Source organism: Callorhinus ursinus, unplaced genomic scaffold, assembly GCF_003265705.2.
Source record: "Callorhinus ursinus isolate GAN/ISIS: 27379988/994484 unplaced genomic scaffold, GSC_fseal_2.0 scaffold1, whole genome shotgun sequence".
Taxonomy (NCBI): domain Eukaryota; kingdom Metazoa; phylum Chordata; class Mammalia; order Carnivora; family Otariidae; genus Callorhinus; species Callorhinus ursinus.
The window spans coordinates 139909576-139937012 of NW_027397063.1; the positions used below are offsets into that span (position 1 = coordinate 139909576).

The window sequence follows — 27437 nt, forward strand, 5'->3', positions numbered from 1 at the left end:
TCTTTCTTTCTTTCTTTCTTTCTTTCTTTCTTTCTTTCTTTCTTTCTTTCTTTCTTTCTTTCTTTTCTTTCTTTCTCTCTCTCTCTCTCTCTCTCTCTCTCTCTCTCTTTCTTTCTTTTTAAAGGTCAACTCCTTTTTACTCCCTGCATATTTTTATTATCCACATTTGGGGTAACACAGCAATCTCATCCTGTCTCTGGCCCTTTAACCACATAAACACAGAATAACCTTCTGACAACGACCTTGTTCAGCCATTGCCCTGGACCCTCCGCACTTGTATTGAACATGTTCTCACTCAGACCCTGTCTCTGGACAACATTAAATTCAACCTTTTATCCAGAAGTTCCTGCCTCGTGGTCTCTGGGTTCATGCTCCACCACAGAGGTGTCCCTGCCACTTGGTTCTTGGCTTTTTCAAAATGACTTTTGTTAATTTTAATACTTTGGCGTTGAAGAGAGGTAGTTTCTATCTGCCCTGCCCCACTTCTTTGGTGGGGCTACTTTCAGATTGTATCCATCTACAGTCTAAGTGATGGAGCCTTCAAATACACCTAAATAATGGACTATTCTAGCATTTCCTGTTACCCTCAACTCTTGGCTGTTGCCTCACTGGAGCCTGATAACATTTCTCATCTAGGGGGGCAAATTTGATTTTTAAAAAGCACAAGAATAACTCAAGTACTGCTGCTCTCTGTTTCTTTTCCAGCTGGACTCCAGAGTTAGGTTCCAGACCCTAAAGCATCTCATCAAATCCTACAGCCCATCACACCCAGGAAAAAAGAAAACAAGAAAACAACTCTTTTCTGTTCCTTCAGACCAGTCTTGTCCTTCTCTGAGCTGTTCACTGCTGCCTGTGCTGTGGTGATTCTGCCTGCTTGGCACACCACTGTGGACTCTCCTCCAGCTCGTAGCTGGGGTTCCAGGCTCGCCACTGCAACCTGGGAATGGCGCTTTTTCTCCCTGCTTCCTGAAGCCTGTGTCTCAAGCGTGACTTTATACCCTCTCTCCAGAAAAAAAAAGACGTTAAAAGTAAAATCTATCACCTCTGCTAATTCTGCCCGCCTTGTTCCAGGCTTGCAGAGCTCATGCATCTCTAGAAAACTCCACATGCCATGCTGTGGTTAGCAGTCACATGCCTGCTTCCCTGGGAGGCCAAAGCCCATGTACTTTCAGGCATAGCAAGGAATCAGGTGCATGGCCACAGCATCAAGTGATGTCGGCTGAATTGCATCCAAAACTCCTTATCACAGTATTAGCCAGTGGACATGGAAGGACAGTATAATCCAGTGGTTCTCAAACATTTCTAGAAGCCTTGTTTAAACACACATTGCTGAGTGTACCCCCAGAGTTTCTGAGTCAATAGGTCTGAAGAATAATTTCATTTCTAACAAGTTCCCAGATGGTTCTGATCCTGCCCTCTAGGTTCCAATAAAACTTCACTTACAATAACAGGTGGCAGTCCAGATTTGGCCCATGGGTCCATAGTTTGCCAACCTCTACACTAAAAGGTTCCTAATGCTGAGCTATTAACTTTTCAGTGATCGTTGATTAGGCAAGAAATTAGAAAGCTAAGAGTCCAGGGTGCCTGGGTGGCTCAGTTGGTTAAGCGACTGCCTTCGGCTCAGGTCATGATCCTGGAGTCCCGGGATCGAGTCCCACATCGGGCTCCCTGCTCAGCAGGGAGTCTGCTTCTCCCTCTGACCCTCCTCCCTCTCGTGCTCTCTCTCATTCTCTCTCAAATAAATAAATAAATAAAATCTTTTTTTAAAAAAAAGAAAGCTAAGAGTCCATATTGCTGCTTCTAGATTCATCTAGTTTGTCAGAGGGTCACTTATTCTAAATGAGTCCTAGAGAGACAGTGTATATTCTATCCTTGTTTAAAATCTGGTCTACATATTTTTAGAGGTAACACCATTCATGCAAATGTAACTTTAAATTTTATATGCTAATTATGATTGTCTCAACATATCCATTTTAGAAGCTTGGACCAGTTCTCTGAGGAGCATGCAAGCACATTGCTGGGAAGTGAGGCTTGAGGGTCTGGTCACTGATACTAGGCCCTGTCAATGCCTAAGACACAGACCCCAGGGGTGGAGAGCAGCCTCAGTGCCATTGGCTACAAGAGTGGAGGGAAGACTGAATGAGTCTCAGGATCCTTGACTGTGGGGCTCTCTGACCTCTTCAGGCCCCACACACACTAGGTCTATAGACACTGATGCAGAGAGATAGGACTCATTCTGAGGGCACAGGCTGATTGATTGACAGAGTGACCAATTTCCAAATTGGAGGCATTTTCCAAACTTGTGTTGTTCTCCAAGGTGGCTCTTTATACCTTGGTACTGGGCTCCTTCAACAATATCCAACTGCCTCTCCATGGTTGATTGTGGTGTTGATTTTTTTTCCTCTTTTTTTTTTTATTATGTTCAGTTAGCCAACATATAGTACATCATTAGTTTTCTGATGTAGTGTTCAACGATTCATTAGTTGTATGCAACACCCAGTGCTCATCACCACACATGCCCTCCTTAATATCCATCACCCGATTACCCCATCCCTCCACCCCTCTCCCCTCTGTAACCCTCAGTTTGGTTCCCAGAGTCCAGACTCTCTCATGGTTACTCTCCCTCTCTAATTTCTTCCCACTCAGTTTTCCCTCCCTTCCCTTGTGGTCCTTCGTGATATTCCTTGTGTTCCTCATATGAGAGAAACCATATGATGATTGTCTTTCTCTGCTTGATTTTTTCTATATCCTTACTGATTATCTGTCTAGTTGTTCTGTTAACTGTTGGGAAAGGTTAAAACCTCCATCTCTAATCACGGACTTGTCTATTTCTGGTTTCAGTTTTACCAGTTTTTGTTCTACATATTTTCAAGCTCTGTTATTTGGTACATACACATTTAAGATCGTTACATCTTCTTGGAAAATCAACACTTTTATCATTATATAATGCCTTCCTCTGTCTCTGGTGGTTTTCTTTGCTCTGCAGTGTAACTTACCTGTTATTAATATAGACTCTCTTGTTTTTTTTTAATTAAGTTTGGCATGATATATCTTTTTTTCACACTTCCACTTTCAACCTGCCTATATTGTTATGTTTAGGGTGCGTTTCTTATAGACAGCATATCTTCGGGACATGTGTTTTTATCCACTTTGCTAATTTGTGTCTTTAATTGGTATATTTAGGCCATTTACACTTAATGTGATTATTGATATGTTAGGGTTTAAATTTGCTATTTTATTTTTTTCTGCTCATTCTCTCATTTCTCTATTTTCCTTGTCCTGCCTTCCTATGGGTTACTTGGACACTTTTCAGAATTTCATTTTGATTTATCTGATGTTTTGGAATGTTATCTGTTCGTATAACTTTTTTAGTGGTTAGTACATATGACATTTTATATATACAAAATTTACTACTCTCTACTGATGTAGTCATTTTACCAGTTCAGGTGAAATATATTAATCTTATCTCCCTTTAAGTCCTTTTACCCCATTTACAGTATAATTATCTTAAATATTCCCTCCACATACATTTAGTGTCACATCAGATAGTGGTATAATTTTGCTTCAACTGTCAAACATAATTTTAAAAATATATTTATCAGAGGATAAAAAAAACCCTATTATATTTACTCCTATTTTTGCTTGTCAAATTCCTCTTTTCTGATGTTTTAAGTTTGCTTCTTTTATCACTTCATTTCTGCTTAAAGAACTTTCTTTAGCCAGTCTTTTAGCAAAGGTCTGCTGGCAACAAATTCTTAATTTTTCTTTACCCGAGAATGTCTTGATTTTCCCTTCACTCCTGAAGGCTGTTTTCATTGTGTATTAGATTCTGGGTGGACAGCTCTTTCCTTTCAGCACCTGAAAATAATATGCTGCTTCTCTGGGGTCTACATGGTTTCTGCTGAGAAATCTGCTGTCATTCTATTTGTTTTTCCCTTGTATGTAATGTGTCATTTTCCTGTGGCTGGGAAGATTTTCAAGATTTTTATTTTCTTTAGTTTAGAAGTTTGGTAATGATGTGTCTTGGTGTGGGCTTCTTTGAGTTTATCCTGTTTAAAATTCTATCAGCTTCTTAAATCTGTAGGTTTGTCTCTTGACAACTTTGGGAAGTCTTCAACCATTATTTCCTCAAGTACTTTTTCAGCCCTCTTTCTCCCATCAGAAACTCTTATAGCATGAATATTAGATCCCATATTATAGTCCCACAGGCCACTAAGGCTTTGTTCATTTTTTGTTCCATTTCACTTTCTCTCTGTTGTTCACATTTGGTCATTTCTACTGTTTTATCTTCTGGCTCATTGATTCTTTCCTCCATTCTTTCCTTCTGTTCTTGAGCTTCAGTTACTGTATTTTTCAGCTCAAAAATTTCCATTTGGTTCTTCATGATATCTTCCATTTCTTTAGCTGAAACTTTTGACTTTTTTTGTTGAGATTTTTTGTTTTGTTTGCTTGTCTTTAGCATGTTCAAAATTGCTCACTGGACCATTTTTATCATGGCTGCTTCAAAATATTGCCTGATAATTCTATCATCTCAGTCATCTCAATGTTGGCATCTACTGATTGCCCTTTTTCACTCAGTTTGAGATGTTTCTGTTTTTGATATGCATTTTTTCGCTTTACTGAAGCCTGTACATTTTTGTATTATGTTCTAAAACTCTGGATCTTATTTAAGGCTATTTTAGCTGGCTTTCTCTGATACCAATGTGGCATTATTGCTGCCAGATAGAGGGAGAAGTGCAGGTTCCCCACTAGGCTTCTGTTGACACCTGAGAAGGAGGCTCCTCATTACTGCTGGCTAGGAATTGCAGCTCCTGACATGGTCTTCAATGACTCTATAGTGGGGATGGCCTCCTTATTTCTGGGCAATGGTGAAAGTTTTGACTCTTAACTAGTCCTTCACTGACAACACCCTGGCAGGGATGGAGAGAAGCACTTTGTTTCTGCCCAGTGCATATAAAAGCCTAGATCCCCAAAAGGTCCCACTTACACCACAAGAGAGGTGGGAGCTTGTTAGTGACCGCTGAGGATAAAAGTTCTAGCTCCCTACTTGGCCTTCTGGTAGGGGTGGGAGCCATGGATATTTTTCTGTGGTGCTTGGATCAAGGATAGAAGTTATTGTCTAAGAGTTTTCTGTCTTGTTCAGCTACTCCTTTCCTGGTCTTTTGGTTTTTGTTAGGTGGTTTTGTTTGTTTGAGGGGGGCCGGGGGGGGCAGTTTGGGGCTTTTTTGGTCCCTGACCATTGCATTTCCAGGCTGTCAGATTTTTTACCTCTAAATCTCAGATTTATATGAGGCACAAAGGAAACGCAAGAAACTTGCCACTATGTCATTCCTCAGTTCCAGAGTACTTAGCCGGTCTGCCTCTTCTATCTACCTTTCATGGTCTTCTTCCATTTGTCTAGACATAGTGCCCAGTGTTTTTAGTTGTACTTAGCAGAAGAAATAGAGAGAAGTACTTCTGTTCCACTTTCCAGAAGCAGAAGTCAGTCAGCTGTTGGCATTTGTACAACATACCTAGAGTTGGGCTATAATATCCCACATGAATTTCATAACATAGGATGCAAATTCATTTCTCAATTTTCGAAATCATATCCCTTAAAAAACAAATTCATTTTAAATCATGGTTATTTGTATTTAAACAATACAGTGAGTTTAAATATCCCCTTGAAAATAAGTGGGGGTTGTGGAGTGTAGCTCTCCTGACATTTAACTGAATGCCTAACTGCACTGCAAAACAAAGACTACACAAGAGACTCACTGTCATGATTGAGGAAACAGGATGAGATTGCCAAGGCTCACTTAATGTGTTGCCTTATGTAACATGCTTAACTCCTGGGGACTTAGATTCCTCATTTATAAATTGAGCAGGTTATACTTGAATTCGGGACTGATTTCTAAGTTCTATTTTAGCTCTTAAGCCCATCGTTTATTCTAGAATATTTTCTCTCTAATTCAGAGAGGAAACTAAGGTTTGATAACGTCAGTTCTAGGGCCAGGCTTCTCAAAGTAAAGCTTTTCCAACCGAGGCATCCTTTACCATTCTCAATAATGGCAACAGTGGACCAGAATCACCTCTGTGTCATGGTTTTTGAGCACATCAGAAATACTGAGGCCTTTAATGGCACATTAGAGCAGTGTGCCTTCAGAGTAAAGGGCCTAGAGGATGGGGACTGGCCCGTGCAATGCATGAAGACACAGCCCAGGACAGAGGCTCTGCCAACTATGGGACTGTGATATGCAAGATTTTGGAAACCACCTTCGAGACAGAAATGTTTCTCCAGAAGAAAACAAACACTCTCAGTGGCTGCATCTAAGGTCAATTAGTCCTGCTGGGGTGCCTGCATGTGTACAGAGCTTCTAGTTTGTATTTAAAAGCTTCCCCTTTCATACTTAGGCTGTCAAATCAGAAAGTGTGATTTTCTCATAAATCCACTCTTCATGGGCCCACTGAGCCATTTTCTACTTTGTATAGAAATACTTTGTTTCTATAATCAGAAAGAAAAGAAGCCACTGAACAGTCCTACAGAAGGTATGCAAAGAAACAGAAACTATATGGAAAAACTTCTCTAAATAAAAAACCATCAGAATGTCCAAATCTAAGGAAAAAACATCCTGGCAGCTGAGTCTCCTTCGGCCACGGTGGGTCAGTACTTGAGTGAATATACAAAGTGAAGAGATATCAAAGGTCCAAATAATTAGTATTTTCCAGAAAGACAAATACTATATGATTTCACTCATATGTGGAATTTAAGAAGCAAAATTTTTACTAACTGGAATCTAAATTAAAACTTTTTTTAAAAGGTCCAAATAATTAAGTGTTGACTATAAAACGAACACTTGCAGTTCTTTTTACTTTAGAGATTTGTCTAATAACAAAAAAAAAGAACAGAAAAGAAAGAAAGAAAGAAAGTACCTTGCTTTAGGAAAAGCCAAGCCATAAAACCATTCGAATGTATTAAATAGATATGAAAATATAAATGTAACTATAATGATTTAATTCCTGTACCAGATGAACCAGCCAGGAGCAAGCCACTAACAGCTCTCCTGAGTCCTCTCTCTGTCTCAGGCACTGTCCACAGGACTGTCCATCTATTAATTCATGGAACCCTCACAGTCCCCAGACAGGCACCCCCATTATTCTCACTGCACAGTGGGAAAAGCAGAGACAAAAAAGATTAAGGAACATGTCCAAGGTCACATGTCAGGTGAGGATTCTTTGGTTATAAAGCAAACCAATATTGATGAACTCCTTAGTTCTTATATTTTCAACAAGATATGTATTACAATTGAGCATCTGGCATTACATTCCACCCCCATGCTTTTGCTCTGAGGTTCATGTAAAATGAATAAATACTCTGTGAACAAAGGAGGATCAAAAATATAGTTGACAATGAATTTTAGAGTTTTCTCTCCCTCTCTCACCACACATACCCGAAGCACGGCAGACAGTGTAGGCCATTATGGTCTACTTTGGGACCACACACAGATGTTGTTTATGCTCTCACAGGAATAGAAGCTTCTAGGATTTTGTTCTGGACCCACCCAGTTGGATAAACCTGTTGTGGGGGAGCCGACCCAGAAGGAGAAGGAGAAGGCAGGAAAGAAAGGGAGAGGGCAAGGCCACATGGCAAAAGCCAAGGGCCTGGGGAACTGCAGATCCTCTTGGGGCTCAGAGATGCAGGTCAGGGAGGGACACAAGCCACAGCCATTGGGGAGTCTGACAGGGACCTTGCCTGAGCCTTGGTTCAGGGCAGCGCAGGGATCTGACAAGAGCACTCAGGTAGGCTCCAGCACTGATGAGTAGGGCAGTGGGGTAGGGGGTCCTGTAGATGGAATTCTGAGAGCAATACAAAACCATATCTGTCCAACCAGGGGCCAGGATCAGCCTTGGGAAGTGAGGAAGCACAGGATCCAGGTATATTCCTGCCACGAAATTGGGCAAGGTCACAGCTCAGCCCATCTCATACTGAATGAGGAACGGGCCCTGGTGGCTGCAAGAAGATAGAAGGCAAGAGAAGCATTACACAGTGGGAGATGACCAGGGGTAACTGGTACAGCTAGAGGGGCACACCACACACAAACATTTGGGAAAGCCTGGTAGAGGCCAAGTAGATAACTCCATTCTAGAACTAATTCCAAAGAAGGTCAGAATCAAAGACCCTGCCAACCTCCTGGACATGTCAACATGTTGGGACTCTGAATCTGGTTACACATGTAGGAGCTAGGCACTCTGGCTTTGGCCTGAGGCATGGAGAGAAGAATCAGCCAGGGCAGGGCACTTGAGTCCTAGGCCTACACAGGTTACTAGTTAATGCAGAATAGGAGCCTATGATTTAGGCCAGCAGGGGCCAGAGTGAGCTGCAGAGGGCTGGGACTTGGGGTGCACCTGGGGCTCAGCTCTTCTTGGAATCAGAGGCCTTGCTCCAATTTCAAAGGAATCTCTACACTGGATTTCAAAGGAATTCAATTTCAAAGGAATCTCTACACTGGACCAGGAGTCTCCCATCTGGAAGAAGGAGCTCATTATAAGTCAGCTGTGAGTCAGACAGATCGTTCATGAATTTCCTTATGAATGTATCAGCTTAGGAACTGTTGGCTTTAGGAGCTGATGAGGCGGCAGCTCCTGACCACCAAAGAACTGAAGAAGTTCATGGAACAAGGCAGCTGTTGTCCCAGCAGCACAGCATACAGCGAGGAAGTATGAGAAATTCCGATCTCCAGGCTGCCCATCTGCGCTCACCAACTCTGTGTTCCTGGCGAAATGATTGTGAATGACGGTTGAAGAAAGTTGCTTTTACAATGGCTGTAGAAACTTTCCTCCTTACTCTCTTTCAAGTCCTGAATTCTGTGCACACCTAATGCCAAAGAAATGCCTTCCACAGCCAGAGTGAGGAATGAAGGTCAGGCCAAGAATTTGCGCCAAAAAGCTTTATCACAGCCCAGTAGAGCTTAGGCTCTGACATTTGCAGTGGAAAAGTAAATAAGATGAGGAACTGAAAGCCACAACAGCAACCTCGTAAGAAACTGTTATTAAAGAATAGGGGATTATGGAGAGAATGTATCCAGAATCTACAAATTAGTAACTACACATCTTTGAAGGGCTATAAATCTGAAAGTGAATAAAAGCTATAGTTATCATTCCCTTTTTCTTTCTTTTTGTAGCATCAACCTCTCCTGGTCATTCCTAAAGGCAAGCCCTGCAGGCAAATATGGGATAACTTACAATTTTATGGTGCCAGAAACATCATACAAATTATTAATATAAAGCCATTCTAAAGTCACATATTATTTCAAAGGTCATGACATACTTGGTCAACCATTAACTTCAGAGAAACATCAAAGGGTTTATTCCATCCTGAGATGTGCAAACTCTCTTCAGTGACTATGGCAACACACAGTGTACTTTCCTTTTAAACTATACAGTGAGGCCAAAACCAGGGCAGTATTCTGAGATCACCTTCACATGACAGAGATGACAATACTTCATAGCAAATGTCAATATACAATTAGGTAGCTAAGACATTAGCCAGATTCTTCAGATACCTAAAAACCTCATATAGAAAAGCACTAGCCCCAAACAAAATTAAGGAAGAAAGCTTACTTTTTGGTCTTATAAATTCCAAACTTCATAACCTAGCATTCCAAACCAGTGTTGTCCAATAAAAACATCATATAGACCATGTATAAAAAGTATATAAAGTAGTCACATTTTTAAAAAGTAAAAAAAAAGGTAAATTTAGTTTTAATTGTACATTTTATTTAAAATGTAATTTTATTTACCCCAAAGACAAAGATGTAGTGAAAATAAGGGCCATATGCACCCCAATGTTCATAGCAGCAATGTCCACAATAGCCAAACTGTAGAAAGAGCCAAGATGCCCTTCAACAAATGAATGAATAAAGAAGATGTGGTCCATATATACGATGGAATATTATGCAACCATCAGAAAGGATGAATACCCAACTTTCACACCAACATGGATGGGACTGGAGGAGATTATGCTAAGTGAAATAAGTCAAGCAGAGAAAGTCAATTATCATATGGTTTCACTTACTTGTGGAACATAGGGAAGAGCATGAAGGACATTAGGAGAAGGAAGGGGAAAATGAAGTGCGGGGGAATCGGAGGGAGAGACGAACCATGAGAGACTATGGGCTCCGAGAAACAAACTGAGGGTTTTAGAGGGGAGGGGGGTGGGGGGCTGGGTTAGCCCAGTGCTGGGTATTAAGGAGGGCACGTACCACATGGAGCACTGGGTGTTATACGCAAGCAATGAATCATGGAATACTACATCAAAAAATAAATAAATAAAAAATAAAAGCTCAATTTCCAAAGCAAAACAAAACCAAAAAAATGTAATTTTAAGATACATTTCAATTTGTTTTTTTTTTTCCATTCAGTATGTGCCCTCTTTAATAACGGACCCATTATTAATGGGTCCAACTCTGGGATGACGCTGCCTAGGTTTCAATTTATCTATCACTATGTGCAACCTGAGCAAGTTACTTAACATCTTTTTGGGTCCTCAGTTTCCCCATTTTGGCAATGGATAAGAAAAGCTTTTTCTGAGGGTTGCCAGGAATAAGAGATGATGTTCTGGAACACCATGCTCTATTGCATATGATTAGGAACAGTGGAAGTAGAACTACTTGTCTTCCTCCCTGGCCCCCCACAGGCCCTGATGTGGGGTTGAGAAAATAAGTCCTCTTTTCTGTCTTTATTACTTTGCCCAGGAGGCTCCCAGACCTTGGTTTCAATTCACTTAAAAAATCCTGTTCGTCTTCAAGAATTAGATCAAAAGGTACCCCTCTTTAGGAAGTCTTTCCTTTTTCCTACCTCCCACTGAAATTCAAGATTTCCCACGGGTCTGCCGTGGTGTTTTTATTTCTTACTCTCTAGAGCATCCTAGTTATACATGTAAGACTCAGCCCACCTTCCAGACTCTTCTGCAAGAGTTAAGACACTTATTAAATTGTAAACTTCTCACTATGGACTCTGAGAAACAAACTGAGGGTTCTAGTAGGGAGGGGGTGGGGGGATGGGTTAGCCCGGTGATGGGTATTAGGGAGGGCACTTATTTCATGGAGCACTGGGTGTTATACGCAAACAATGAATCACGGAACACTACATCAAAAACTAATGATGTACTGTATAGTGATTAACATAATAAAAAAACTAATGATGTAATGTATGGTGATTAACATAGCATAATAAAATAAAATAAAATAAAATTGTAAACCTCTCCCTCTCTCCGCCCTGCCCTTTCATCCCCTTCACGTTTGCCCAGGACAATCCTGACATGAAGTCCATGATTGTGAAATAAACGAATCCAACAGCTTTGATTTAGTATATTTGACCTTTTCATCATTAACAAAAATTCCAATAATAAACAAAAATATTTTTTTAAAAAATCTTGGGAGGCCCCCTCTAGCTTTGAGATTGATACTCTATACCCTCCCCTTCCTGTTCCCTTTTGAGGTCCCCACACCTGCCTCTGCAGGACCCCAGGCTCTCTCCTGGCGTCTCCCAGTTCTGACTCCTACTGGGCCTTACCCCATCACAAAGAGACTCTCAAACAGCCATACCAGACCTTCCACTCCACTCTAAAACATACCTTCTCTGTGCTCTGTTCTTTCAGAGCATGGCCAGGTGACTGGCTGGTTAATCTGATCTACCGATGCAGAGGAAGGAATTCCTGCTATCCCCTCCCAGATGGCAGATCCATTAACTAGACAGGTTAATGCTGCAGTGTCAGTGTGGAATCTCAAGGGCTACAAAGGGCCAGTGCAGAGATGTCAGGTAGAGGAACTCTGTGAATGCTCAGTCATTTCATAAACTGTAGGGCACATCTATTCCAACTGACTTCCAGCTTCATAGAAGGATATAACCAGGAGTATCTGTTAATTCATTAGATCAATTTAAGTGTCCCAACAAAAGACACTGAGAACAAAGGCATCTTACTCTGAAAAAAAAAGTCTTGAAAAATTAAGGTCTTATAATAAAATTTTAATTTGTTTAAAATTAAAATGAATTTTGAATGAAGATATTAAATTATATAATATTAAAAGCACTGTGTTCTTTCTTCTTAAAAAAATGGCGATTAATCCTCAAAGGAGTGTCTGTATAACAGACTAGAAACACAAACCATTTCCAGTTTGGGGAGATGCTTTGCTTCCCTGCAGTGGTTCTTCCACATGCCTGGCACCTCTTACTTATTTCCTTACAACTCTTAGACCTGACTCTTGGGGTGAGGGGTGGAATGTTGCCCTCCCCCCAGGTGACAAAGCAGGTGCAGGTCCTATCAGCAAGTGAGCAATTGAGACCATTGAGACAGCAAGAAGCAGGTGTCCAGGTGAATTTGGTTCCCTTTCCTTAACGCGGGGAAAGGCGGAGAAGCTTGCATACTATCATCACCAAGGCTCTCAGAAAAAAAAAACAGGCAGGAATTGCTCTGCCCCTCTTGCCCCTTCCCTCCCTTCCTTCCCCTGGCCTGGCCCAGCCTGGCCCCACTGTCCGTGGTCAGCTTAAGTACACTGTCAGCTCAGCGAACCCTGACAATTAATGGCCAGTTGCGGTTACAGGAAACCATTTCATTATATCTAACCCCTGCCCCACCCACCACAGACCAAGTCCACTAGAGCACCAGCAAATCTTTGGAAGTTAGCCAGATGCTAACTAGCTTCTGGCAAGCATGTATTCAATGAGAAATTTTAAAGGCTGTGGCTATCTCATAAGTGCTTCCAGGACTCAGTGTAAACACCAGAGTACTGTGCAATTAACAGTCACTTTTTAAAACCACTTTGTAAACGTGCCTGACAATATAAAATCATAGGCTATAAACTATGATTCTACTGTACGTCTGAAGATCTTTCCATGGTATCTTCTACTACATGAGGGGCCAGATGGCAGAAGAAGACCAGGAGCCCTAGCATTGGGAACCTCAGGTCCTGGCCAGACTCTACCACTATCTGCCCATGCACCTTCCAAGCCTGCTTCTTCAGCGGCAAAGCCAAGGGTGGGGTATAATGAATCCGTGGGTCCCTTTGAGCTCCCAGAAACTATTAGTCAAAGCAATACTAGAGTACGTTGCTATAACAAATAAACCCCAAGTCCTCAGTGACTTCACCCAACAAAAGTTTCTTTCTTTGTCACATAAAGTCCCCTGCTGGTCATCAGAACCTCTGTTCCATTGAATGTCTTAGAGAGCAGGCTCTGTCCATCTGGTGATGCCATGTCTCAGTAGGGGGTCTCCATGGTCCCCACAGCAGGCAGGGGGTGGGGAGGAATATCAGCTTCTAAGTGCCTTGGCCTAGCAGTGACACATACCCTTCCTCCCACAGCCTATTGGCCGGACCTAGTTACATGGCCTTGACCTAACTGCAGGGGAGGCTGGGAAATGTGCAAGAACACATGAAATATTTGGTGAGCACTCTCTAACTCTACCATACAGATGGCATTTCATTTATTTATTTTACTAATTTAATCTGTTTATTGGAGCAGATATTAACAGAACATCACGACATGCAAAATTACAGAAGAAAAAGAAGTTCTTACAATTAAGTATGCCAGAAACACAGAAAGGCAGATGGAGAGAAGGGAACACCCAGCCAAATGCCCAGTACATAGCAAACATAGCCCCTGAGTAGGGACAATGTGCAAGTCTGTGGCCGTGCCCTCCGTGGGCTACCACGGGGAGACTGGCATGCTCAAATGGATGCCAGGCCTCCTGGATCTGAGTCACTCGGGAAGCATGTGGAGTCCAACAAAGAAGGCAACAAGACTTGGCCATCCCCACCCCCAGCCATACTGCACTGTGGTGGTCTGTCTGCTAGTCTGCCTGCAGCCTAGGAAGCTATATTTAGCACTTCTTCCTCCCAATCACAGCCTCGATCCTCCTCTAAGGCTTTACTGCTGCCATAAATGATGTCATCAAAATCCCAACTGGCCCAAAACTTCCATGGGTGCCTGGTGCCAGGCTCAGAGCTGCTATAGACACCACACTGATCCCGGCTGGGGTTCCCACACTCCCACTGTCCCCAGAAACTCAAATTCTAAGAAATAAAGTGGTTGAGTAAGACTTCTGGAACAGCATGGCCTTCAATGCAGCATATATGTCAAGTTATTTTTTTCTACTCTATAAAGATTTTTCAGGAGTTGCATAACTGAGGAAAGGAGGGAACAGAGACACTTCATATGCTGATGATGAATCCCATTAGCCACTAGGGCACATCACAGCAGACAGTACTGAATACACTGGATTTTTATACGAATTCATTTATTCTCCTCATTGAATCCTGTGCAGACACGATAATATTTAACCCTGTTTACTCTGTCAAAGAGACCAAGCCTAGAAGCAGAGAAGGTAATCAAGCCAAGAAAAATGTAGAAACCTGAAATCCATGAGAGGGTGTGTCTCTCAGTGGGCATCGCTGATGCCTGGAATTACGGAACCTGGGGATGGGTCTAAGACAGCAAGAACAGGGTCCATGGCATGGGTTGCTTCCTCCCCCTTCCTCCCAAGGCTCTAGCCACAGAGGTGATGTGAAAGTCAGGGCAGACTTTCCAGAAATGTCAACTTTCCTGAGGATAGACACTGTTCATGTACAGCAACGATCCAGTCTCTCCCAGGCTCATTTCGACCTCCGAGGCTCAGAGGCTTTCACATCTGCATCGGTCTGACTGAGAGGGTGCTCTGGGTTCATGTGGCACGCTGGAGTGCTCTTCATCTCCGCACCCTCCCCGGGGCCTCACGGCCCTGACTAGCAAATCCAGATGGCAGACTAAGCAAACACTTAGCAGCCTCTCCTCCTTCCTAAGACTACTTCAAAATGACAGGAAAGAAATAAAAGTGCAATTAATTTATAAAAGTAAAGAGAAAAGGAGGAGAACAATCAGCCACCTACAGATTTCGGCGAAGTTCTAAAAAAGAAGGAGAGGGAGCACAGACAATATGTTCCATCATACTTACTTAAGGCTGCTTATTGATTTTCAACAATAGAGTCAACTTCTGAATAAAACTGGAGAGGCTCAAATATGTTTGCAGAACAGCCTGTGAATGGACTCAAGCTTGAATACCTTGAAAGGTACCCCAAGGACAGATGTGAGATAGAGAAAGTGGAAGGAGGGGTAGAGGGAAGGCAGGGGCGCCGATATGCACATTTGCATGGTCAGAATCAGGAAGGGATAGCAAAAGTTGATGGAATGAGACTCAAAGTTTGAAATATGACCACCAACAGAAAACCAAGCCAAAGTTAATACAAGCAATATCAAGAAACAAATATGAGAAACATCAAGAAACAAAAGGTAATGGTAGCGTGAGTGAAACCCCAATCTTTCAGAGCAGAGAATTGAAAGAATGTCTAAAATTAATTCATTAATTATGAAATGGCACCAAAAGTGTGCTCTTTAGGTTTATGGAGGTAATGCCAGGAAGACCAAGGACTAAGAACTGATAACGAAACAATTCAACAGGGAGCAGAGGATATGTGCTTTTCATTATAAGGTCTTCTTTACCATTCTGATTTCTAAATTTGCATGAAATCAGCTGATGAAAAAGAAAAAGAATAAAACTAATCAGGTATAATGTGTATTTTCTACACATTTACCTGACTAGATTAGGTCCCTGGAGGTAGGAGCAGAAATCAACGTGTCTTTTGTTCTCCAACATCTTCCATCCATAGCTCTAATGCTGTTGTGTGTCTTGGAGAAATGCAATCGGCACTCACTCTACTGAACTTGTAAATAAGGACCGCTCCACTGTCTGGTACTCCACTGCAGGTCTACCATCCTCAGGCCCATCCAGTCCTTGGTCTTCCCCCAAACAGTCCCATCTACATATAGGTTTTAATGGGATTAAATGTTCAACACCCCACATCTCCAGTGTTGGAAAAGCACATAATCTTACTGGTATGGCATCCACAGAATCACTTTATATAGTAAGACCTGTGAGTGTGCATATACACGGAAGCTGATGTATACATCCCAGCTGTGATGGGGTGGGGGCAAGGGGAGTGGGGAACAGAACTCTTCTTGCCACTCACTGGGAGTCCTAGAAAAAATGGTAGCTACAACACTTCCCACGGTGCCCTTCTCCACTCACCTGCCATGACAATCATGCTGTCCCTTCTACATTTGTTAAAATATCCCATTCAATCTAAATACATGGTTTTTGAAAAGAAAAAGAACACTTAAGTTATGGATTTAAAAGAAAATTTTAATAGAATTTGAAGGGAGACAATGGAACAAATTGTGAAAAAAGACCTTCTTAGAGGAAAATTGTAACACAACTAACCTCCAGGGGTGCCTGGGTAGCACCCAGTCATTTGAATGCCCGACTCTTGATTTCAGCTCAGGTCATCCTCTCAGGGTCATGATATCAAGCCCTGTGTCGGGCTCCGCACCGAGTACAGAGTCTGCTTGAGCTTCTCTCTCTCCCTCTCCCTGTGCCCACCCACCCCTGCCTCACGTGTACTCTCTCTCTAACACAAAAACAAAAACAAAAACAAAACAAAACAAAAACTAAGCTCCATCTCTAAACTCTGCCTGACTACAAGAACAACAAATCAAAACTATTCCCGCAGACACCCAGTACCACTCTTGCCTTCTGATTTAAGTCAGAAGTCACGACAAAATTAAGGGACTTTCAATTCAAAATGGCTAAATTAATGAGTGGACACTGTTTCCATTCTGAAACGAAGACATTCACTGTAAAAAGACTTTTTAAAAAAGACCACTGCATAAATTTACTGGATATTAAAGGATAGTAAGGAATTATTTAATTTTGTAGCTGTTAAAATGCATTATGCTATGTAAGAAAATGCCTTTTCTGAGATGCATGATGAAGTATTTTGAGGCAAAACAACATGATGTCTACAATTGGCTTTGGATGCTGGTAGTTGCTATAACTGGTGTGGGTACACAGTGGTTTTTTTATACTTTCTACTTGTGTGTACCTCCCTAAGACCTAGCAATTGTACTTCTAAGTATTTGCTCAAGAGGAATGAACACTTGGACAAGAATGTTTATAGCAACTTTGTTCGTAACAGCTAAAAACTGGCCATGGTACAATTAACAACAGGAGAATGGGTCCACAAGCTGTGAGAGCACGGAACATACCATGAAGCACAACCCAGTGATATAAAGAAACTAACTGTTGACACACGCAACAACATGGATAAATCTCAAAGGGATCATGCTGAGCAAAAAAAAAACCAGATCCTAAGGAATACCACCCATGTGATAGAAACCAAAACTGTCACTACCACTGAGGCATGGGGACTGATTGGACACAGGGAGCTTTTGGAGCTGATGGAAGTGTTCTGTATCTTCATGGGAGTGTTGGTTACATTTATGTATATTTTTTTATACATTATGTATATTTGTATATATAATGTATATATACATTATGTATATTCTTCATAATTGTATATATTTGTCAAACTTCAACTATACATGTCAGCTAGGTGCATATGTGAACTTCATCTTTAAAAACAAAATGTAAGGGGCGCCCGGGTGGCTCAGTCGGTTAAGCGGCTGCCTTCGCCTCAGGTCATGATCCCAGGGTCCTGGGATTGAGCCCCGCATCGGGCTCCCTGCTCAGCGGGGAGCCTGCTTCTCCCTCTGCCTCTGCCTGCCTGTCGCTCCCCGTTTATGCTCTCTCTCTCACTATCTCTGTCTCTGTGTCAAATAAAAATAAATAAAAAAATCTTAAAAAAAACAAAACAAATATAATTATATATTTTTTAAGTCTGTCCAGAGTACACTAAATCATATGGGACCTTCCAGGTGTGTCTGTGGGATCCCAAAGGCCCTGAAAAGCCTGGGGCTCCTCCTGCTGAAGGCCAGTGAGCCAACCGGTCTGCAAAGTCAGGCCAGTGTCTGTGACTCCCCATCCTTTGACCCCTTGGGAGAGGGCACTGTTGGGGCACGGCAGGCTGAGGTACCTGTGGGATGTCTAAGAGAGCCATCTGGAAGGCTTGTGCTCCCACTCCTCAAGGGCAAACTCTGCAGGCCTGAACTCAGGAGAGAGATCCTGGCTGAAGGTGCAGACTGTCCGTTCTACCTGCCCATTGCTCCAGTTCATGAGGATGCCATCCTAGCTCTCCATCTTGGAAGGCTCCCCCAAATCACGGTGTTTCCACTACCTGCCAACATTTTCCTCCTATCTATGTCAGTTACTCCCATCTACCCTCATGTATTTTTAACAACTCATAAAGCACTTTTAAATACATCACTTATTTCAGTATTTATGACAACATAATGGACTAGATAGGGCAGGTGCCCCTAGTCCCATTTTACAGAGGAGCAAGTTATATTGAAGTAAGATTAAGTGTGTTTCCAAAGGTGGAGGCTCATGCTAAGACCCAAACTCACATTTCCAAACTCTAAAACAAGGCTCTCTTCACCACCTCTGGCTATCTCTTGGGTAAACAAAATCCTAACCACAAAAAAAGAAAGGGAAGGAAAGGGAAAGCAAGGGAAGGGGGAAGGAGGGGCTGGGGGAATGGGTGTAGAGGAAGGAGAGAACAAAGGAAGGAAGGAAGGAGAGAAGGGGAGAGGGAAGAAGGAAGGGAGGGAAGCAGTATGAAAAGGTTTAATCGAGGCTATATAACTGAGAGAATTTGGGCAACAAAATTCTGGCTCTACCCCCCGATGAACTGTGCTATTCTGAGCAAGCCTTGCAACCTCTCTGTGCTCAGGTTCTTCCATGTAACATGGAGATCCACCTTATAGGGACTCCTGCAAGGAGTCAATAAGATGAATTTGCAGAGTACCCAGGGCAGTGCCAGTTCACAGTGACTGCTTTACACCTTTTAGTTCTCTTTTTGTGAATTCATTTCAATGACCTAATTGTACTGAGTTCTTCAGCCCCACTACCTCTCCTTATGTTCTGAGGACATTTAATTCACACTTCCACCACCTATGTGTTTACTACACTTTATGTCCACACTGATGATCATCAGAAACAACGTATAACCTCTATACCCAAGAGCTACCCCCATGAAAGCTCATCTGAGAAACTAGGTAAATTAAAAAAAAGCTGGTCAGGAGAAAAGATATGTAATTCAATTTAAAACTTTAAAATTAAAAATCCTCCATTCTGAGTCTTATGTTCATTAAAGCAAATATTAAAAAATTCAAAAATGCCTGCTATAACACAGCTTCCTAGACTCTCCCATGCACCCTAAATCCAAGCAATATGGAAAAGGTGAGGCAAATGTTTGATGATTTCATTGGTTTTGAGGTGGTGTTGTCTCAACCTCTTCTTATCCAATAGTAAGGTCCTATGCCAAAATCATTCTGAGTTTGGTAGGCACCCAGGGAGGCATGCTGACTGGGCCATGAGTGATGGCTATCTTCAGAGGAAAACCATCCATTCCCAGGACCAGAAGAGGTGCTGGGTCACTCCTCGTTAGACACTGGTGGCTTCAAGTATCATTCTTTCCCCAACACGTGCAGGTTCCCATGATCATGCATTTGTGTGGAACTGCAGCAGAGCTGCTGACTACTGGCTACTAAGGCCACATGACCTCAACAGAAAGAAGGCGCCACTTCAACTGCAACGGCAACTTCACTGCATTTTAACACTTCTCCCCAAACCAAGCATAAAGCAAGTCTTCTACAGAGACTTGCATGTGACTTCAGTGGAGCTAAGACAAGTGTCCACAATCAGAAAACACTAGGTAAGTTTGTGGCTTACCCATATTTGAGTTTCCAGGAGATGAAGCATGATACACAGATGGTCTTAAGGATTCCTAGAAAATATTAAGACTGATTCTTCAAGCCACATATAAAGTTGGCCATATAGATTGACAGACTATCTACATGTATCCATCCGTTCCACAGATACTTAGGGCATGTCCACTATGGGCCAGGCCCAGTGCCCAGAGCTTGGGACACAAGACTGAGGGAGACATGGTTCTTGTTGATGGTCCTGGTGAGGAGAGAAGCTGAATCATGGAGAAGAAACACACACTACTGTGCTGAAATTGGTCTCAATGTAAATTAGTGGCCACAAATTCCAAACAGTCTTAGTGTTGACTGGCATTGTACTATACGCCCCAGCTCTGCCTACTCTCCTGGCCTTTGGTGACCATTTCCTTTACAAAATTTTCGTCTCTGCCTTGGATTTCCCACCTGAACTCTAGATGAAAATATACAAATGACAACTTGACATCTCTACTTGGATGTCTAAAAATGATCTCAAGTTGAAGATATTTAAGACAGAGCTCAGTTCCAGCTGCCTGCCAACTCTCTGCTTTTCAGTCCTTCCACTCAGTGAAAGGCAACTTCATTTTCCCAGTCGCCCAAGCCACAAACTCACAGTCCTCCTTGACTCTCCCTCTTACATTTCCTATCCCAATAAGGAAATGCAAATCCCACAGGCTCTACCTTTGACATGTTTCCAGGATCTGACCACCACTCACCACCCCTTGCCCCTCCCCAGCTCTGAGAAAGCACGACCTTTCACCTGCACTGCGGCTTCCTGTCAGTTTCTAAGCTGCTTGTCCTGCCTTTTTTCTATGATGTCTGCCCCACGAAGCAGCCACAGTGACCCTATATAAAGCAGATATCAGGTCATGTCACTCCTGTGCTGAAAACTCTGTGATTCCTCAGGCTAGAGTAAGATGCAGGGCTTTCCCACAGATTCACTACTTACTACAAGGTTTGGGCTCAGGCTGTTGCTGAGACTTTGCTCCATACAGTGGTTTCCTGGCTCATTCCTTCCTAGTTCCTCAGAAAACAGACAAGGCATGTCCTTGAGTCAGAAACGTGACATCTGTAGTTCCCTCTGCTGTGCCTGATGTCGCCCCAGAGAGCAGCAAGCTTCCTCCCTCGTTTCTTTCAGATATCTGCCCAAACGTCCCCAGAGAGGTCTTCCCTGAGCAGCCCATGGACAAACAGCGCCTGCCACCCCCACCAGGCTCTGCACCCTTCCCTGCTTTATTTTTCTTCATGGCTCTCACCACTATCGAATATATATAAATACATTTTTATTTGTTCATTTCCCCTCCCTCTCCTCCCTCTAGAGCAGCGCTATCCAGTAGAGACATAATGTGAGACATATACATAATTTTGAATTTTCTAGTAGCCATACTAAAGGAAATAAAAAGAAACAGGGAAAATTACTTATGTTTTTTATTTCACCTCATATAGATAAAACAGGAGCATTTCAAAGTGAAATCAATATAAAAATATTAAGAAGATACTATACCTTTTTTGGTACTAAACTTGAAATCTGGTGTGTATCTTTCACTTACAGTGCATCCCAATTCAGGCTCACCACATTTCAAGGGCTCGGTCGCCACCCATGAGTGGTGGCTATGGTATTTGTCAGCTCAGCTCTGGAATACAAACTCCATGGAGCAAAGAACGGTTTTGCTCACCATTTGCCCAACAGATTGAACAGTGCCTGGCACATGGTCTACAAATCAATTAATTATTTAATTATCAGGGCTTTTTTGTCTTCCTCTAACAAGCACATATTGAATACAAACAACACGAGAGACAAACAAAATGTGGTAAAAACAAAGATGATTATACCACAGTGCTTATAATCTAGTAAGGGAGGAAATACTGTAAAGAAACAGAAAGTCTGAGGTATCCCAAGGGAAAAGGAAAACAATCCACACCAATTTTAAGCTGAGTGGGAGAGGACCCAGTTGGGGCTCAGATGTGGCACAACCCTGGCTATTTGGAGGAGTGGAGGTGGAAGGTCATAAGATTATTGCAATTCCCCGGAGGACAGTGATAAAAGCTAGACCCGGGGAAGGTCAGGACAGAAGGTGAGGAAGCAGAATCAACAGTGCCTGGCCCAGGCCTGTGTGGGGACCAAGTCAGGGGAAGAATTACAAAGACTGGAGTTTTGAGCTCCGTGGCTAAGGAAGGAGATGGTACCATGATAAACCCATGTAATCCTGAGGGATAACAGACGGATGAATGAGGACAGCTAATGATGACTTACCGTCTAGTTCCGACATACTAGACCCAACACATGACCTCATTTTGGTCACTCTGACTTCTTCCGCATTTAGATATCTCTACCCAACTGAACAGCAATAGGGGTACTTCCCAGAACATTCCACAAGGAAATGCCAATGGGAGAGTCAGAAGGGCTCCTCTCTGGGCCTCAGTTTCCTCCTCTCTAAAATGAGGAGGGTGGTGCTGGGCCAGGCAATCGCAGCCTGGTACAGTGGGCCCTTTCCCCATCCCAGGTCTTCTGAGCTCTTTTCCTGTACCACAGGAGTTGGGCTCTCTAGCAGAAGATTGTACAGGTGTGAGTCTAATTCTCTCAAGAGCAGTTCACCTAACACTTTCGTTATTCTTCAGTAATATCTGCCAACAGGAAACTTTAAAAAGGCAGGCGCAAGCTCAAAACAGCCACTGCCATCACAAACTTCCTACAGCTAAAAACGTAGAGGGTAGCAACCCAAAGAAAACCTTGACAGGGAGTGTGAACAGTCACGTTTCTGAACTGACATTACGGTGCCCAGTGCTGACACTGGTGAACCTTTCTACAAAGGACAGGGCATTCTTCCTGTAAACAGAAGTGTGTGTACATGGCATAAAGACTTCAAACTTAGGGCTAGCAGCAAGGAACACTCTCAGGAAAGCTGTCTCACAGTACCCAGGAGGGCAACAGAAGCATCTCACCTTAGCCGTTCTTCCTCTTTTTTTCGAAGATTGAAGTCTCGCTGAACCACCTGGAGAACATGCTCCGTTTCGTCATCGGTCAGACCAGACAGGTCCAGCTTCCTCCCCATGATTTAATACCAAGCACAGACGATGACACAAGACCTGAGAAATCAAGGAGAGACCACAAAATGAGGGCAAGAGGAAAGGTCTAAGGGACAAAAATCAACCCATTTTGTCACTAACACAGAATGAATACAGCTTGATCTAAGATAGTATCTTGCGCTGCTCTCATATTCATCAAACATTTACAGACAATTTTGGCAAGGCTACAGAGAAAGAGAGAAGGTACCTGAGTATCTGCCAGTTTCATTCATCCCACCCAACCCTTAAGTTAGAAAAAAATACATAAATTACTTTTTTCAACACAATGAAGCATACAAGAAGGCTAGTGTGGATTTCCACAAAATGCCAAAAGACAGGATCCAAAAATTCTAAATTTTTGTGACTTGAAGCTTTAAATTCTAAGTATTATATGTAATGGCAAAATAAAACAAATTATAATACTTTTTAAAATATCTATATACACTATATTCCTTTAACTCTTCATCACATGGCTATAAAATATAAACTAGAAATCAATAAGCTCTCTTCTGCAAAAGGAAGAAACATAGTAAAATAATCTTATTTAGCCATTTTCTCAGCAGAAGAAAAGATGGTATTTCAAAGGAGCATCTTCCAGCAGTGCTTACCTAGAAATCATGGGAAACAATATTTTTAAAAGTCATTTTTAATGAATGGCTATACCCAGGTATGAAATCAATTACATAATTCCCCAAAATTGCCTAGAACTGAAGACCATCATAAACGTGAATGCAACCATCCTCAATAAAGTATTAGTGGAACCAATCCAGCAAGATTTCAAAAAGATTATTATGTGGGTTTTATCTAAGCAATTCCAGGTTAGTTCAACATTCAAAAATCAACCAGTGTAATTCACCACATTAACAGAATAAAATGGAAAAATCATATGATCATTTCAATGCCCATTCATGACAGAAGCCCTCTGCAAACTAAGACTAAAAGGAAACTTCCTCCATTATATGAACAGCATTTTCAGAAAAAAGAAAGAAAATCTAAACTAAAATTAACATCATACCCGATGAAAGAGGGCACTTGTGATGAGCACTGGGTATTGTATGTAAGTGATGAATCACTGAATTCTACTCTAAGAAACCAATATTGCCCTGTATGTTAACTAACAACATTTAACTTAAAAAAATAAATAAACTAGAGGCGCAGCAAAAAAAAAAAAAAAAGACTGAATGCTCTCCCTTAAGATCAGGATCAAGGTTTGAACATCTACTCTCCCTACCTCTACTCATTATGGAATGTCTTTATTATAAAGCTACATTAATCAAGACAGAGAGGTACTGCCACATAGATAGGTGTATTAGTTTGCCAAGGCTGCTATAACAGCATACCATAGACCAGGTGGCTTGAACACCAGAATCAATTTTCTCACAGGTCTGGAGGCTAGAAGTCTGAGATCAAGGTATTGGCAGAGTTGGGTTCTTCTGAGGCCTCGCTCCTTGCCTCGGAGATGGCTGTCTTCTCCCTCTTCTTCACACGGTCTTCCCTCTGTACATGTCAATGTCTAAATTTCTTCTTATAGGGGTACCAGTCATACTGGATTATGGTCCACCCTAATAACCTCATTTTAACCTAACTGCCTCTTTAAATTCCAATCTCCAAATACAGTCACAATTTGAGGTACAGGAGTTAAGACCTCAATATATGAATTTTGGGGTGACACAACTCAGCCCACAACCTTTCACATTTTGGTTCCTCAAATTCATGTCCTTCTCAGGTATAACATATATTCAGCCCATCCTAGCAGCCACAAAAGTCTTAGCCCATTCCAGCATCAACTCTGAATACAAAATCTCCTCTAAATATCATCTAACTTAGGTGCAGGCAAGACTTGAGCAATGATTCATCCTGAGGTAAAATTCTTTTCCAGCTGTGAACCCGTGAAACCCGGCATGTTATCTGCTTCCAAAGTGCAACACATAGGAGAGGCATTGGATTGACATTTCCCACTCTAGATGGGAGAAACTGGAAAGAAGAAAGGAGTCATGGGTCTCAAGCAAGTCTGAGTGCAAAGCAAATTCCATTAGATTTTAAGGCTGAAGAATAATTCTATTCTTCTGTGCCCACCAGAGTGGCCCTACCTTCTGAGCCCACCAGGAAGGCTATCCCATCCCCTGGGCCCTGAGTGTAGCCACAGCAGCTTGGCCCTCTGTAACTGAGGAAGTGGCCCTGCCCTCTGTAACTGAGGAGGAGAGAGTCCCACCCTGAAGGCCATGGGGACCTCCGAATTGCTTTCAGGATCATTCTGCCCCCTTCTTGAAGGATAACAAGGCAGATGGCTCTATTGGCCTGTCCTGTAGAATCTGCCTTCATTTCATCCTCTCTCTGTTTAGTCTAAATTGTCAGTACTTCCACTGCTAATAAATTCTCAAAAACTTCATTGGCTTCCCGTAGCAAGTGGCTGTCCGGCCACACCCTTTATGTTCCCTCCAGACACACTTTCTTATTTTTTTTTAATTTTTTATTGTTATGTTAATCACCATATATTACATAATTTGTTTTGGAGTAGTGTTCCATGATTCATTGTTTGTGCATAACACCCAGTGCTCCATGCAGAATGTGCCCTCTTTAATACCCATCACCAGGCTAACCCATCCCCCTACCCTCCTCCCCTATAGAATCCGCAGTTTGTTTTTCAGAGTCCATCGTCTCTCATGGTTCGTCTCCCACTCTGACTTACTCCCCTTCATTCTTCCCCTCCTGCTATCTTCTTCTTTTTCTTTTTTCTTAACATATGTTGCATTATTTGTTTCAGAAGTACAGATCTGTAATTCAACAGTCTTGCACAATTCACAGTGCTCACCATAGCACATACCCTACCCAATGTCTATCACCCAGCCACCCCATCCCTCCCACCCCCCACCACTCCAGCAACCCTCAGTTTGTTTCCTGAGATTAAGAATTCCTCATATCAATGAGGTCATATGATACATGTCTTCCTCTGATTGACTTATTTCACTCCGCATAAAACCCTCCAGTTCCATCCACGTGGTTGCAAATGGCAAGATCTCATTCCTTTTGATGGCTGCATAATATTCCATTGTGTACATATACCACTTCTTTATCCATTCATCTGTCGATGGACATCTTGGCTCTTTCCACAGTTTGGCTATTGTGGACATTGCTGCTATAAACATTGGGGTGCACGTACCCCTTCGGATCCCTACATTTGTATCTTTGTGGTAAATACCCAGTAGTGCAATTGCTGGATCGAACGCTAGCTCTATTTTCAACTGTTTGAGGAACCTCCATCTTGTTTTCCAGAGGGGTTGCACCAGCTTGCATTCCCACCAACAGTGCAGGAGGGTTCCCCTTTCTCCGCATCCCCGCCAACATCTCTCGTTTCCTGACTTGTTAATTTTAGCCGTTCTGACTGGTGTGAGGTGGTATCTCATTGAGGTTTGGATTTCCGTTTCCCTGATGCCGAGCAATGTTGAGCACTTTTTCATGTGTCTGTTGGCCATGTGGATGTCTTCTTTGGAAAAATGTCTGTTCATGTCTTCTGCCCATTTCTTGATTGGATCATTTGTTCTTTGGGTGTTGAGATTGATAAGTTCTTTATAGATTTTGGATACTAGCCCTTTATCTGATATGTCATTTGCAAATATTTTCTCCCATTCTGTTGGTTGTCTTTTGGTTTTGTGGACTGTTTCTTTTGCTGTGCAAAAGCTTTTTATCTTGATGAAATCCCAATAGTTCGTTTCTGTCCTTCCTTCCCTTGCCTTTGGCGATGTTTCTAGGAAGAAGTTGCTGTGGCTGAGATCGAAGAGGTTGCTACCTGTGTTCTCCTTTAGGATTTTGATGGACTTCTGTCTCACGTTTAGGTCTTTCAACCATTTTGAATCTATTTTTGTGTGTGGTGTAAGGAAACAGTCCAGTTTCATTCTTCTGCATGTGGCTGTCCAATTTCCCCAACACCATTTGTTGAAGAGACTGTCTTTTTGCCATTGGACATTCTTTCCTGCTTTGTCAAAGATAAGTTGACCATAGAGTTGAGGGTCCATTTCTGGGCTCTCGATTCTGTTCCATTGATCTATGTGTCTGTTTTTGTGCCAGTACCACACTATCCTGATGATGACAGCTTTGTAATAGAGCTGGAAGTCCGGAATTGTGATGCTGCCAGCTTTGCTTTTCTTTTTCAACATTCCTCTGGCTATTTGGGGTCTCTTCTGGTTCCATACAAATTTTAGGATTATTTGTTCCATTTCTTTGAAAAAAGTGGATGGTATTTTGATGGGGATTGCATTGAATGTGTAAATTGCCCTAGGTAGCATGGACATCTTCACAATGTTGGTTCTCCCAATCCATAAGCATGGAATGTTTTTCCATTTCTTTGTATCTTCTTCAATTTCTTTCATGAGTATTTTATAGTTTTCTGAGTACAGATCCTTTGCCTCTTTGGTTAAATTTATTCCTAGGTATCTTATGGCTTTGGGTGCAATTGTAAATGGGATCGACTCCTTGATTTGTCTCTCTTCTGTCTTGTTGTTGGTGTATAGGAATGCTACTGATTTCTGGGCATTGATTCTATATCCTGCTACTTTACTGAATTCCTGTATGAGTTCTAGCAGTTTTGGGTTGGAGTCTTTTGGGTTTTCCACATACAGTATCATATCATCTGCAAAGAGTGAGAGTTTGACTTCCTCTTTGCC

General features: G+C 42.2%; 1 protein-coding gene across 3 annotated transcripts in view; it reads right to left on the bottom strand.

The window, feature by feature from the left end:
• MYRIP (myosin VIIA and Rab interacting protein) overlaps positions 1-27437 on the bottom strand; it is a 418488-nt gene that overhangs the window by 319478 nt on the left and 71573 nt on the right. For all 3 annotated transcript variants that reach the window (XM_073901699.1, XM_025870798.2, XM_073901706.1), the window contains exon 2: positions 22654-22797. In XM_073901699.1, the coding sequence (XP_073757800.1) occupies positions 22654-22763 (110 nt within the window). In that variant the 5' untranslated portion in view covers positions 22764-22797. The remainder of the gene's footprint in view (positions 1-22653; positions 22798-27437) is intronic.